At 36.4% G+C, this 15808-nt stretch overlaps 1 protein-coding gene across 5 annotated transcripts in view; it reads left to right on the forward strand.

Annotated features, from left to right (window-relative positions):
* slc4a4a (solute carrier family 4 member 4a) overlaps positions 1–15808 on the forward strand; it is a 79514-nt gene that overhangs the window by 43303 nt on the left and 20403 nt on the right. For all 5 annotated transcript variants that reach the window (XM_052093393.1, XM_052093400.1, XM_052093375.1 and 2 more), the window contains 11 exons: positions 3620–3777; positions 4298–4385; positions 4569–4723; positions 6254–6364; positions 7465–7639; positions 8513–8646; positions 9147–9418; positions 12356–12408; positions 13615–13800; positions 14055–14168; positions 14986–15147. In XM_052093393.1, the coding sequence (XP_051949353.1) occupies positions 3620–3777; positions 4298–4385; positions 4569–4723; positions 6254–6364; positions 7465–7639; positions 8513–8646; positions 9147–9418; positions 12356–12408; positions 13615–13800; positions 14055–14168; positions 14986–15147 (1608 nt within the window). The remainder of the gene's footprint in view (positions 1–3619; positions 3778–4297; positions 4386–4568; positions 4724–6253; positions 6365–7464; positions 7640–8512; positions 8647–9146; positions 9419–12355; positions 12409–13614; positions 13801–14054; positions 14169–14985; positions 15148–15808) is intronic.

The following is a 15808-nucleotide window of genomic DNA, read 5'->3' on the forward strand; positions in this document are numbered from 1 at the left end:
GAAAATGTGTATGTCACAAACCTACAAAGAGACTTTAGAGGTTTTAAGCATTATAAGAACAAAGGAAAATCTATATTTTCCCTACTGAGCCGTTGAGCATGACTTTTATCAAAAGACAACAATAATAGTGTTATAATTATGAGTTTTAATAACGTTCGTTTTCATGTTTAAAAAATGTGTGTCTACATATCTATTCACTTCAGTAAAATACACAAGTGTTCTAAGAACACAGCAGATCTATCTTTTTTCCTACTGTTTGATGACTGCACACCAAGAAGAGGTAAAAATCAGGAGCTGATATTAAAAATAACTTTACCTATTTAACACGGATCTAGTAATCTGCTTCAATTGGCAAAAACAACCAGTCAAACGATTACCTCACAAACATGTAAATAGCATAACTTAATGAAGACTAAGGTGTATATATAAACTCCACATACAGTGTGCGCTTAAAAGAAGGATTGTCCTTTGTTTTTGTTTTCTGCAGTACATTTCACATAATGCTGTCACGAACGATAGAACGATATGCCGGTAAATAACTAGTTTGTGTGTTTCCCATCTCTAGATTATTAATTTAGATCAACATTAATGCAGATAAAAAAACATGGATAAATGAGAATTGTTGAAAGCAACTTTGTAGAAATGAATGGAGACGTGTTGATTTGTCTGACTGACGGCCTATTACGTAAGGGTTGTTTTGGCTCATGAAACTCACCTGTGATTGGCTGGAGGGTCGCTCAATCAGCCCAAAGTAACAAAACGCAAAGAATACTGTATACAAATCCACCATTTGGACTCGGTATGGGTTTAGCTTAGGAAAAATGACAGTTTTAAAGAGTGTGGGGGACGTGTCCCCCGCAACTGCTACACCCTTGGATTGAGGGGTAGCTCAGCTTTGTGTCATGCACTATGAAAGCCTTGTGGCTTTTTTCTCACTTGGATGATGTTATCACTGCTTTCTTAGATTAGGTATCCATAGAATCTGGCAATTAATGGTATTTCAAGGAATATTAATGAGCATGCATTAAGTGATTTGTTATGGTGGTTTAGACCAATTATTTATTTTTGTCTTACCGTGTAATGAACCATCTTCATATAGAGAATTATAAGTGGAATCAATCACTTATTTGTAAATTGAATTGAATAATGTTTTTTAGCACTATCGCTTCACAGCAAGAAGGGTTCGTGTACCGGCTCAACTGGGCCTTTCTGTGTGGAGTTTGCATGTTCTCCCCATATTTGCGTGGGTTTCTTCCAGGTGCTCTGGTTTCCAAAAACATGCAGGTTAAGTGAATTGGAGACTCTAAATGTCCCCATAGGTGCAAGTGAGAGTCCCCTAGCCACTGGTGGTTGTGTCAGAAAGGGCATGTGCCAAGTCAAATATGCAGATCACAGAATGGTCTGCTATGGCGACCCCTACTGGGAGCAGCCGAAAGAAGATATTATGTTTTTTAGCTACAGAAGCCTTAATTAAATAATTTGATTAAACAAGCATTCTTGAGAAGAAATTTTGAAGAATTCCTGCTCTGTTCTTGCCCTGATGTAAAGAGGATGGCAGGGACTACAGTATAAACAAGAAACACAATTTACTCCATATACCAAATATATTACAAACAATAGACAAAAATCAGAAGGATACACATTGCAGATAAGACTACACCTTGCACAAAAAAAAACTGCATTATTACATGTTTTATATTGCAAAGTGATTCACAAAAAGTATTTGAGACATATAGTACTTTGTAAATTGTCTAATACATTGCATGCACTGAAGAACATGTGCAAAGTCCAGCACCAGTAGTAATTAAGCATAAATGTTCAAATTAGTTCAAACATTTGTAACATTCTGTGGCTTGACCTCCCGTCAAAATGCAGGCTGTGTTGGTGGACTTATTTAATAAAGCATTACTTCAGAGATGATGCTATACGCTTTCCACATCGCACAGTGTGTGAAGTTCATTTATTTTATGTGTCTGATACCCACGCCCTGTCAGTGGATTACTATGACTTTTTTCAATTTTCGAACTTTTTTACCAAACATAGCGGTTTTCGATTTTCCCACACATTATGAGTTGATACTGTTACCCTTACAAAAAAGTACTGTGGTTGTACCATGGCACAGCACATTGATGCAATTAAATGGCAATACATTTGTACTTTGATATACCATATTACTAAATGATAACCGTATTCATGTACTGTGGTACTTCAAACAAATACAATGGTGCTATCATAGTACATGTCCAGAAAAACCATGGTACCATGTTCAAAAACTGTGGTAGTACCAATAATTTTTTTTAAACTTTTTTTGTGATGATAATATACTTTATTTTGTAATAATAATAAAGCAATTGTTGGGTTTATTGATCAGTAATGCGAAATGTATGGAAGATTGATTAATACTATGTTGTCATAATTAAAAGATTGAACATGACCATTTGATGAGAATGATTCTTTGAATCAAGCATATTTAAATTAAGCTCAGAGATAAACATTAGAATATACTATAAAAACATACAAAACACAATATAGGGGTTGTTGAAATAAAATATTTTTGGAAACATCAGCTAAAATATACACTCTGTTATACATTCACATACATATTTACCCAAACCTTGATGCTGATAAAGTTCATGTCATGGATCATCCACCAATAGATTATCAATAGTGCTACTGATGAGTGAGAGGTCAGTCCCATCCCGTCAGTCTCATATGCTTGGGTGCTCTAGGGTAAATGTTTTCCACTGTTCTTGCTTGAAGTCTTCTTCTGTCAATGATTAACTAAACTGCTTACTCTGCCAGTTCAAAAAGGCATTTAAAATAGAATTTATTGTTTGTTTTGTCAGTAAACCTGGGAAGTAGTTTATTAATCATACATGGTAACTACTTTTGAGTTTGGTAAACTGTCAAATCAGGTTTTTTCCTACTTCATTAACATCCCAATGAATGGATCTCTGTTATGTGCAGTAATCTGACTGTTTAAAGAACAGATATTTGTAATGATTATATTATTTAGCTATTAAGCTGAAATTAAAATGGTTTTTCAAACACACTTTGAAATTGAAATTACATTTTAGCCACTAAAATGACATTTGCAATGATGACCTTGGAGACAGACACCAGTTGAAGTTTCTTAACAACAATTTATGGTTACGCGAGAAGGGTGAGCTAATTATCTTTGGCTTGTAAATTTCACATTTGGCATAAATTCAAAGGCAATGAGCAGGCAGATGACATTGCCTTTTAAGTTGGCCAATCTATCACGGGTAGGAGCAACAACAGGCCTTAGGAGTAACTTAATTTGACAATACTTTATACTGGTCATCACAGGTTACTGTGAGTTAAAAGCAAAAGAATGCAGGACACACAGTGTGCACTTGCTGAACCCCAAAACAAAGAATCCTGAATATAATCACAAATCTTTGTGATATCCATTACTTAGACAGTTGTGGCTTTTGGCTTCATCACATTCGTCTCATGAAGGGCTTGGTACGAAAGCTTGCTGTGCAGTCAGTTTAATGAGGTCATGTGTTGGGGTTTGATTTGTACACTTTGTTCATCTGTTCTGCCTCCTTACAGAGTTTCTTTAAAATACAAACCTGTTCTTGCTTGTGTCCAGCTAAAGAACAAGTTCATGAAGAAGCTACCCAGAGATGCTGAAGCTTCCAATGTTCTCGTTGGAGAAGTGGACTTCCTAGATAGTCCGTTTGTGGCCTTCGTGAGGCTGCAGCAGGCTGTTATGTTGGGGGCGCTGACTGAAGTGCCTGTGCCAACCAGGTTTGATCTACTTTCATCCCATAAGGCCAAAAACAAAAGTAAATTTAGTGACAGAGGGTGCTCAGGTCAAAAAGGCTTTTAGTCATTTGAATTTAGGCTTTCATTGAACTAAAGACCACATGAAGTCACTTGACAAATACCGTTTTCTTTCCTGTGTTGACATGTTTCTTTTTGAAATAGGAAGTTTTGGTGGGACATATTGAAGGATTTGTTTTTTAAATTATGATTAGGTTTTAGTATCATCACAACATTGATAATTGATTTGCTACTTGCAAGTTGGATGCAAGTGGTACTAGGGGAGGGGCATTCTTATTCTAGAGAGCATTTGATTGGACAAAAATCTGTGTAGTGCAACATGAGTCATCAATATTTTTGGTTTATTTTAACAGAAAAGAGACTGTACATTTTAAAAAGCCACAAAACTGTCATTTTGATTTCATGGGGTCTTTAAAGAAAATGTTTTTTTTGACCTTAAGGTGTACTATTTATGTATATATTTTTTTTTTACTGTCTTTCTCAGATTTCTGTTCATTCTTCTTGGGCCCAAAGGTAAAGCCAAGTCATATCATGAAATCGGTAGAGCAATTGCTACCCTGATGTCTGATGAGGTATGTACAGACAACCTTAGCTAATCAACTTTTCTGTTTTGCGTCACAATTCTTTTTTGATCACACTGTATGTCCTGATAATGTGCCTGTACTGTGTAGTCTGAGCTTCTTTGTTATGCTATTATATAACATACAAACATTGTTAGGAGACAGTTAGCCAGTAATCATCTTTCTCTTATCAAGGTCTTCCATGAAATTGCGTACAAAGCCAAGGACAGACAAGATCTCCTCGCTGGCATTGACGAGTTCTTGGATGAGGTCATCGTCCTCCCGCCAGGAGAATGGGACCCCGCCATTAGGATAGAGCCTCCCAAATCCTTGCCATCCTCAGATAAAAGGTAATTGGCATAGCCTAAGCCCTGCTAATATACCACATTACATTTGGTCAACATGTTCCAATTTTAAAATGACTTAAAGGAAGGTGAGATAGCATTTCTGAAATTACAAATGACAAGTAAAAAGATGTATACTGTGTGTGTGTGTGTGTGTGTGTGTGTGAGAGAGTGAGCGTGCTCTCATGCAACTGACGGTGAGAAAATGTCCCTATTTAATGCAAAAGTAAATTACGCCCTACCCTCCATACAAAGATGTGATGTAACAGTATTACATTTATCACCAACGCAATCATGTTTTAAAAGTAACCTTAGAGTCATTCACCTGACATTTTTTGCACTATAGTCCTGAAAAGCAGTAGGTGATGATTGTACTTCCTAGGGCTCTACTGTTAACTGCTTGTGTGTTGGTTCAGTTCACTGCTGAGCCGACTGGTTGATTGAGGCTTCTGAAGGGTCTCAAAGGTGTCTTTTAGGTGTCCGTAGATGCTGTAACTCTTAACGCATAAGTTCCCAAAAATATAAATGCAGTTTAATTTCCTGAAAATATTTCTCGAAGTGAGGGGGACATCTCACCCCACACCAGGTTATAATGTTTGCTACAGCTTCGTTACTTCTATTAAATGTCATTTTTTAATTATTGAAAATGTAAATATTGGCTATTACATAAAGATAATAAATGTACATTCACAAATGGAATGATTTCCTTTTATAAAATTATCAGACAAATAAAAACCAAAATAAATAGACAATTTTACAAGTTTTTTTGTTTTGTTTTTTGAACATTTTACTACTGTGACAATGTTTATATGCAGTGCAATATCTGATAAGGACAGAAATGCCAATGGTAAATTATTGAAAAAAATATATACAGTATATTATAAGATATATATAAAAATAGATTTCATATAGGTTTATTAAAATGTAAATGTAATTATTTTTCCAATGGTTAAAATTACTTAAATTATCATGGAGTACTTCAAGTAAATCATTAACCAGCAATTTATTTAAAAGAGGATGGGGAAAAGAAGCAGAGCAGCAGTTAATTAGATAAAGTAAGTCACCTCTCTTTAGTTTCAGGTGAAGTGACAGCAGACATCTGCCATAATCTGCACCCACACTGCCCACACAGTGCTCTGACTATTCACACCACCCCTAACACAGAATTATGTACACTTATCATGCAGTCACACCACCATAACATAGTGTACACAACATATTACATGCATAAAAGCATTCATGGGTTCTGTCTGTCTGTCTATATTTGATAATTTTCTTTCATACTCGATAAGCAGTTAGTTTGGGCCACTAATATCCAAACTCACAATATCAGTGTGTGAATGAGTTTTCATTTTTGGGTGAACTATCCCTTTAAGTTGTTCCACTTCAGGCTGGGAACCTTAAAATGAACAATGAAGAGTCTCTCTTTTGTCCTTTTTCTTTTTCTGCTCTATTTTCCCTCCCCTGTAACTGTTATTTGAGAAATTGAATTATTGTCTTGTTCAACAATCTTATTGTGCATTTTATGTTGTGCAGAAAGAACATGTATGCTGGAGGGGACAGTACACAGATGAATGGAGACACACCTCATAGCGGACATGGGGGTGAGGGGCACACAGTAGGTGATGAGCTGAAAAAGACTGGAAGGTGAGTCTTTTAGTCTTTCATTTTCTACAAACAACTTTCTGTTCTCCGTAATCACCCTACCCCCTAGTTAATGTTTGTATAAATTCTTTTGAAGGAACAAATTATGCAGAAAATACGAACACCATGGTTTATTTCAGATAAAGTGTTCATTTTGAGCTCCATTCAAAATGAATAGGATTGTCTTTATATTAGACAAACACTGAAGTTAGCATGTGCTCTGTTTACTACGAACAGAATGTTATGGTTTGATTTGTTCCTATTTTAGTGCACTCCCACTGTTGGCTTTAGAAACACCCTAGGAACAGTTTTGTAGTATTAGTGACCATTTATCTCTAATGTACATCTATGTGCCATACTGTATGTCACTGGAAAGCTTGCAAATAGAATACAACAAGCCTGTTTGTTTTACTCACAGACAAAAATATAGTGAGTAATAGAGTAATAAAGTATTATCTTCTAAAATGTGTCTGTCATTGGAAAGACGTGGTGCTATAAATTGTTTTCGTGATTTTACACATGAGGCATTTTCCCATAGTGAGATACCGAACAAATGTTAGAAAGAGAACTAGGGTTACATGTGTAACCTTACGCTTACCTGGATCAGATGATTTCAATGGATATGATGTTGTATGTTGTCCAGAGTAATGGGATGCTAAACCAATCGTATTAGAATTCAGATTGCTGCAACCAGAGGTGGAAGTCCTCCAAATATGGGCAGAGAGGATTGTTTACTCTAATTACATATGGTCACCAGGAGATGGTGCCAAGTACATGACACAGACTCAATGATGGCTCAAATGAAACAATGGAACTGAATGAGATCTCGTTACTCATGCCTGCTTGCTTTGGAGAGAGTATAACTTTAGTCATTGTTGTATTTGCATGTTTAATTAGTTATTAAGTACAATTATTATGTTTTATTTGTTTGGAGAGGCTTTTGGACACTTGTAGAAGTTTTTGGACTCTAGGATAAATATTTTTTTTAATGCTATAAATTTTTATTGCTTTTTTTGTATCAAAAGTTACAGGTGACATGTGTGGGAACAAAACAAAAGCAGTTTTTCTAAAACTAAAAATGCATGTAATTTTTTGTTCCTCAGGTTTTGTGGAGGCCTTGTACTTGATGTCAAAAGGAAAATCCCCTTTTTCTTCAGTGATTTCTACGATGCACTACACATCCAGTCTTTGTCTGCCATTCTTTTCATCTACCTGGGAACAGTAACCAATGCCATCACATTTGGAGGATTGCTGGGGGACGCCACAGAAAACATGCAGGTGAGGATACGTATGCTCCCAGGCCTTTCTAAATAAGAATCAAACAATCCTCACTAGGAATTATAGTGTAATTAAATTTGGTGACTCTTTAACTGACAGATTTTGAGCACCTGTTTCTCTGCCCTCCTTTTAAAATGTTTCCTTAGTTCACTGGCAGGTCATGTGAGTAAGTTAAAGTCTCACAGTTGATAGACTAAGCTGTCTTGAGGAGGTATTCTGAGGTCTACTGCATGGATCACTCGCTAGTCAATGTTTTAGCTCAGGGGAGCACTTCAGTCTTTGTCATCTAGCAAAGTGGCATACTTCAGAGAGACCTAAAAGTAATTTTGAGAGATTTTGTATGGCAGAGTCTGCAAAGCAGAACACAGAATTGCCTGCGATTAGCAAACAGATATATTTATGCAGACCCATAAAACACAAAATCATTCTCAATAACTTCGTAATATTCTGTGATGGTAGGCAGAAGAGAGCTTTATAATATCACAGTGACTAGGCAATTATTTAAAATGTATTGTAGCAAAATATTGTTATAATGCTACTATCCTTGTCATTATTTACAGCTACGTTTTTATTTGATGGTGATTTTATTTTTTTAGAGAAATTATTTCAGTTGTTTGATTCAGTTGAACTGCTGTTTATAATGTTAGAAATACAATCAGCCATCATAAAGTCAAAGAATAACCCCCCAAAAAACATTTCCAGTGTTGCCACTAAATAAAATTATTTCTTTATGACACTGAATCGAATGACTCCATAAAAGCAGCTGGCACGACATGTCTTTCAATACACCAGACTTTCTACAGGGAATATGGTGGCCTCAGTTGGGTTTTGCCCAATCTCTTTTGACTCTACCTCTTTGTGTGTTAAATGAAGGGTGTGCTGGAGAGCTTTCTGGGAACAGCGGTGACTGGAGCTGTCTTCTGTCTCCTGGCTGGACAGCCTTTGATCATCCTCAGTAGTACTGGGCCAGTGCTAGTGTTTGAAAGGCTTCTCTTCAACTTCAGCAGGTGCTTGATCATCTTTTTTTTCACAGGGTTCCCACAGTCATGGAGAACTTGGAAATCAGGGAATTTTATTATTGTGATTTCTAGACCTGGAAAAATCATGGACATTTATTTAATGAATATACAGTGGCCCTAAAACAAATTGGACACATTTTGATACTTGAGTCACATTTGAAAATGTGTGAATTTCATTGCTTTATATAATACAATATACAACCAAGTAGTATCTGAACCAATAAAAGCAAAATCTTTTCTAATTGCACTTATCAACCATTTTTCCCCCTGTTACTTTTAACTGGCCCCAAGGTATGATTTTAGTGGAAGTATGAAGTCAGTTCTCCTTAAGTGACCTTGCTGAGTTACCACAGGTGTAGTCCATCACATGAACATGTTCCACTAAACTTTGAAACCCATAAAGTGTTTAAAAACCTTGTCTTAGTTTTGTAAAATACATCTATAGTTTTATCGTCTTAATTTCCTATCTGCACTATCATCCTTCACAGGGATAATGACTTCGACTACCTAGAATTCCGTCTTTGGATTGGCTTGTGGTCAGCCTTCTTCTGCCTAGTCTTGGTGGCCACTGATGCCAGCTTCCTGGTGCAGTATTTCACACGCTTTACAGAAGAAGGCTTCTCCTCACTCATCAGCTTCATCTTCATCTACGATGCTTTCAAGAAGATGCTGAAATTGGCTGATTATTATCCAATCAACTCGGACTACAAAATCGACCATGTCACGCAATTTGACTGCATGTGTATGGCGCCCTCTGTTGGTAAGAAAAATCTCTTTGATGCTCAGATCATGATGGAACCTGCAACTAAATAATGGTTTATTTGCAGTTTTCATCATGATCTGAGGTTTATGCAGTTTTGTACATTTAAAGGGTACTCAAAAATGAAAATTATGTCATAGTTTACTCAAACCCATGTCATTCCAAACCTTTTTTCTGTTGAGTGCACGCACAAAAGTCAGTCACCATTCAGTTTCATTATATAGAAGAAAGATTCAATGAAAGTCAATGGCGACTGTGACTTACATCCTGCGTAACATCTCCTTTTGTGTTTCACGGAGAAAAAAAAAAAAGTCATACTGTTTTGGAACGACACGAGGGTGAGTAAATGATGACAGAATTAGAATTTTTGGGTGAACTATCCCTTTAAATTAATTTCTAATTTCCTTTTGAATATTTACTGCTTTGTAAGCCTCCCACAATAAAGTCTTCATCAAAAGCATGAGAAAGCTGGTGTTGACCACACACACAAAAAAAGCTTTTATGATTCATATATAACATTATTTTGCTACTGAAGCAAACATAATGTAGTGCAAAGTTAAAACAATTTACATAATTAGTGAGATGTTACTCAGAGTTGAGCTTAGACGCAATGACCATTATTTCGTTTCTCTGATCGCTTTCACCTTGTAGCCTGTGATAGTAATTCTTCCTGAGTTTACAGTATATAATGAGTTAATAAAAAAAATGTTATTGAATGTTGCTTAACTGGCATTGATACACAAACAGCGGAAGCACAAAGGTTTGATAGGTTGGATGTTTATCTCAGTAATAGATTCAAGGCCTGTCCAACTGTTGTTGAAAGGTGTCCAGGTCTGCAGCTGGCAAATAATGTATAATTATGGCCAGCATAAATAATTAATTGTCTCTTTTGTTGTCCTATTTCTGGTGTTCAAGTGCTGGTTCAGACCCACATGTTTGTTTATGCAAGTTCAAAATTGAACACAGGGCCTGTAGCAATGAGCAGGTGCATGAAGATTCCAAGCCACTATTTTCTGGATATAAAGATGTCATTGTCATTATTTACTCACTCATGTGTTTCCAAACGTTATGGCGTTCTTTCTTTCATGGAACACAAAAGAAGATGTTAAACCTAATGTTAAGGACTGAAAGCCCCAGTCACCATTCACTTTCATTGTATGAGGGAAAAATTCAATTTCAATTAAATTGAATGGTGACTGAGACTGATATTCCATCTGACATCTCCTGTATTGCATTAAATAAAGGAGTCATACAGGTTTGGAACAACAAGAACCTTAATTTATGGCTCAATTATGCATTTAACTCTCTCCTGTGTCAGTTACAAAATCTACCGTCAACCAATTCAAAATATAATGAAGTGTTCATGGAGTGTTCATTGAAGTTCATCATTTAATATTATAATTATATCACCATTGTCATTAACTGCTGATTGAAATCCATATCAAAAGACTACTAATGCAGTTTATACAGTCTAATGTCTTTTTGAGATCCAAACCACTGCACAGTTGCAAAACTTGTTTTGAAGGTTTAAAGTAATGATTAAAAAAACTTCTTTGTATCAGTGTAATGTTTTATTGCCTAAGTTAGCAATGATGTTGACATTCATTGCTGCATAACAGATGATATATCTGTTTATTTTTGCTAGTGAGGGTGTGTGTAGTGGCCTCAGAAGGAATGAAGGAACAAACTAGGGGTGGGTGGATGCAGACGTGATGTGGTTTGGGGTTAATCTACTCCATGCGTGTTGTGAATAAAGACAGTACAGAGAGGGGCTAAGGGGTGGGATCCTCAACAACTCACACTTTTTTACTCTAAACCGCTGTTTGCTCCACTTCGCCTTCCCTCAGCTTCTTTCCAATACAGTGCCGCAGAGGGAAAAAACAACTGTGTGGAAATGAGTTATAGTTAGGTGGAACCGAGCAAACAGACTCTTTAAAGATTACTACTGTGGAGAAGTAGTAACCATTTGCGGGCTGGCACGTATGCCGTGCTTAACTTTACACATCCTTGATAAAATGTTTGCTCCTCTTTATTCACAGTCCTCTGCTTGTGAAATTGGTCGTGTGTCAAGAATTTAAGTGGCCATTTAAACACATTAAAACATTATCTACTGACAACCTTAATGTGAGGTGAGCTCAAATAAAATAAAATTGCCACCAATATGATTAAGTCACTTGGCAAAGAAGCTGAATGTTCCTATAAGATAATGAGTAATTGACCATCATTCTTAAGTCAATGTGTGTGTGTGTGTGGTTAGATAATGCAAACCAGATAATTAAACCTGAAATCTATGACATTGTATGGACTAACCAACGGTCCCCTTGGGGAAAATGGCTTATTAAACATAATAAGTAATGCCTTGAAAAGATAGTTAAGAACAAAAGTAAAATTCTCTCATTTACTCACCCTTATGCCATCGCAGATATGTATGACTTTCTTTCTTCTCCAGAACACAAACAAAGATTTTTAGAAGAATGTCAGCACTGTTGGTCCTTACAATGCAAGTGAATTGTGACCAGAACTTTTAAAGCTCTTTTAAAGACAGCATAAAAATAATCCATAAGACTCCAGCGGTTAAATATAAATGACATCAGAAGCAATATGATTGGTCTAAGAGAGAAACAGATCAATATTTAAGTCCATTTTACTGTAAATCTCCACTTTCACATTCTGAATAGATTTCAATTAACTTCCATTAAAAGGACCTACAGAGCTGAGATATTCTTCTAAAAATATTTGTTTGCGTTCAGCAGAAGAAAGAAAGTCATTCACTTCTGGGATGGCATGAAAGTGAGTAAATGATGAGAGAATTTTCATTTTGGGTGAACTATCCCTTTAATGCAAATGTCTGCCAAATGCATGAATTTATTCTTATTTGACACATCTTTAAGGTTCTTTCTTAAACTTTCAAAACCTTTCAACCTTTGTGTTTTTTAGTTAACACTTCAGATGTGTTCGTTTATCCGCTTGATGAAACATCAGCCTGGATTGTAAGTGTTTCCAATTCCATCACATACAATTCCATTAAATACAATACTGTGAAATACCATTACTTTAGTGTTTCAATAGAAAATATCAATTTTGGATTTCTTTTTCAAATAGAATAGAATATAAGTAGAATAAGGAGTCCTGGAACAGATGGTTGGGCCCCCACAGAGCCCGGATCTTAACATCATTGAGTCAGTCTGGGATTACATAAAAATAAAATAAAACAGAAGCTAACGAGACATAGAAGAATTGGGGCAAGTTCTCAAAGATGTCTGGAACAACCTTTCAAAATCATCCCCAAGTTTACCTACATTAGGATAATTGGTGCTGTTTTAAATGCGTTATTTAAAACAGCTTTTTTATTATTTTTGAAAACATCCTCACTAAACAGTTTTCACAACTGCCTAATACTTTTGCACAGTACTGTATGTTTCATGTTTGAGAATTTACTGAAACACCAAATGGAACCTGGTGCTTATTTTTCCTAGTTATATTTACAAAAGGTGTATGTTAATCCTTAAATTGCTGTCTGCCTCCTAAAACATTCTCCCTTGACCTGGCTGAAATTCGGCCCTCATCTCACTCCATGCTGCCGTGTTATCCTTTTGCCAGTAATAGAGAGCTCTTATGACAATGGACTCATTCAGACGTTGCCCCCAGTTTAAGATAAATGAATGAGCTTAAAGACATCTCTTTGACTTTTCCTGAATAAGACATAGGTCTTGTTTCACAGCCTTTGCACACTGGCTCTATTACTGTTCAAAATTGCACAACCTCAAAGAGGCTGAAGACAGCAAAACACCTGAAAATGCATGTGTATCCAGTAGACTTAATGACATACTGTTTCAGAAATTGGAGCGCATTTAATGTTTTGCAACTGTATTTGAAGCTGAAGTAAATTCTGCGTCTGAACGGAATTGAAAAAATAACAGGTTTCCTAAGCACTCCCCAGTCAGTCATTAGTTGGATGCACAGATAATCCCGCCCCAGACTTGATAGGGTTGGTCTGGATGTTTAAACGAACAGAGCCACATTGTTTAACATTTCTGGAAAATCTATGCATAATACATTTTACATAATATATCAACTCAAATTTAACAACAATCTTTGTGTGCCATTAATCCAAACATTTGTTGTATTGTTTTTTTATGTATATATTTGATATTCTAATTTTATGTTTGGAATTATGTTGTATGTAATTTGTGCAGCAATCCAATTCCAGCTGGTCCTCCCTAACAAAGACGGAATGTCTGAAAATGGGTGGGGAACTAGTGGGCAATGCCTGCAACTTTGTGCCCGACATCACCCTCATTTCCTTCATCCTTTTCTTTGGCACCTACACCTGCTCCATGTGCCTGAAGAAATTCAAGACCAGCCCTTTTTTTCCTACTACTGTAAGTAGCCACACTACTAAGATGCCTTCTCTGTCAACCTGTTGTATAGATATTAGAAATTTGCCAATATCTGGCTCTAATCCATACTGTGCACATAGAGGCAGTCGTTAATTAGACCTGCCTTTGATCCATAATGTTTCCGGTGATGGTTTTGCCAATATAGATCCTAATATTTACTGCAATTTTAGAGGAAAGAAGCTATTGACATGATTCATACATCTTGGTTCCTCAAGCAATTTGTTTTTCCATTTTAGGTGAGGAAGCTCATAAGTGACTTCGCCATTATCCTGGCCATTTTAATCTTCTGTGGTGTTGATGCTCTGGTTGGGGTAGATACGCCAAAGCTTATAGTGCCAAGTGAATTTAAGGTAAACTTCATGTCCATATTGTCCCCACAGTTGCACATTTGACCTCATGGTCATGGAAAACCTGGTAAAATCAATGAATTTTAACATCTTAAAGGGATACGTAATACCCAAAAAGGAAAATTCTCTCATTTACTCACCCTCATGCCCTCCAAGATGTGTATGACTTTCTTTCTTCTGCAGAACACAAATAAAGATTTTTAGACGCAAATCTCAGCTCTGTTGGTCCTTTTACCATAAATCTACATGTTCTCTTTCATTTTTCTCTAAAGTGGAGATTTATAGTAAAACAGGACTGATCTGTTTCGCACACCCAAAGTGATTGCTTTAGAAGACATACTAAACTACTGGAGTCGTATGGATTACTTTTATGCTGCCTTTATGTGATGTTTGGAGCTTCAAAGGTCTGGTCACCTTTCATTTGCATTTTATGGATCAACAGAGCTGAGATATTCTTCTAAAAATCTTCGTTTGTTTTCAGCCGAAGAAAGAAAGTCATACACATCTGGGATGGCATGAGGGTAAATGATGAGAGAATTTTAATTTTTGGGCGAAATATCCTTTTTTATAATTCAGCATTCACAAATAACTGGAAAGGTCATGAAAAAATTATGAAAATTAATTGATCATAAAGTATGGGAACCCTCATTAAAGCATTTCTGGCACACTACATTTTGTCATCTTATTTACAGAAACACATAAGTCATTGCTGATTCACTCTCAGTGCAATGCTATTTACTAAGTCTTCTCAGGACATTACTGTTACAAGTGCCTTGACCGCAAATCTGATCCTCAAACTGCACTCCTCTCATATCCACAGCCAACAAGTCCAAACCGTGGCTGGTTTGTGCCACCGTTTGGAGGTAACCCCTGGTGGGTGTACCTGGCAGCAGCTCTGCCTGCCCTGCTGGTTACCATCCTTCTCTTCATGGATCAGCAGATCACCGCTGTCATTGTCAATCGCAAGGAGCACAAGCTTAAGGTAGACCTTCTGCAAATCCACTGTGTAATTCTCTCCCGAGCCAGATGGTTTATCACTTTCACTTTGAGCCACCCAGGACCACAGGAAACACTTGAAGCGCCATGGGCAACTTGCTAGAAATAAACTCCAACACCGGCATATATATATTTATAGAAAGCCTCTTTTATATCTTTTGTCTTGAGAATGTCAGTTAGCGCTTTATGTCAAAAATAACTTTATTCAAACAGATGGTTTTTGGACAATAGTGCAAGTCAAGAATACCAAAAATACAATTTTAAAGTACAATATTAATGTCTCTGAAAGTGATAACACTTTAAAATAAGGTTGAATACATTACCAATTGGTAGCCTCAATAGGTGGCATGAAGTAACAATGAAAACTGTACACACTAGACAGGACTTGTTGAGAAATAAGTATTATTTTCCATAAGTACAATATTTTCATTCACACTATTGTGCTTTGCTTAGCAGTTTTACTCTATCGTTGCACTGTTGTTAAAAATGGGAACAGATTCTGAATAGTGGAACAAAGAGGAATTGTGAATCAGCCAAAAGAAAACCAATCATTCTCTTTTGCCCTGGAATGTAAGACATTGTGTACTATAATGCCTCCCCATGGTCTCGGTGACATTCTGCATCTGTACTTTTCTATTAAAAGCAGC

Source organism: Xyrauchen texanus, chromosome 3 (assembly GCF_025860055.1).
Source record: "Xyrauchen texanus isolate HMW12.3.18 chromosome 3, RBS_HiC_50CHRs, whole genome shotgun sequence".
In the NCBI taxonomy this organism is placed as follows: domain Eukaryota; kingdom Metazoa; phylum Chordata; class Actinopteri; order Cypriniformes; family Catostomidae; genus Xyrauchen; species Xyrauchen texanus.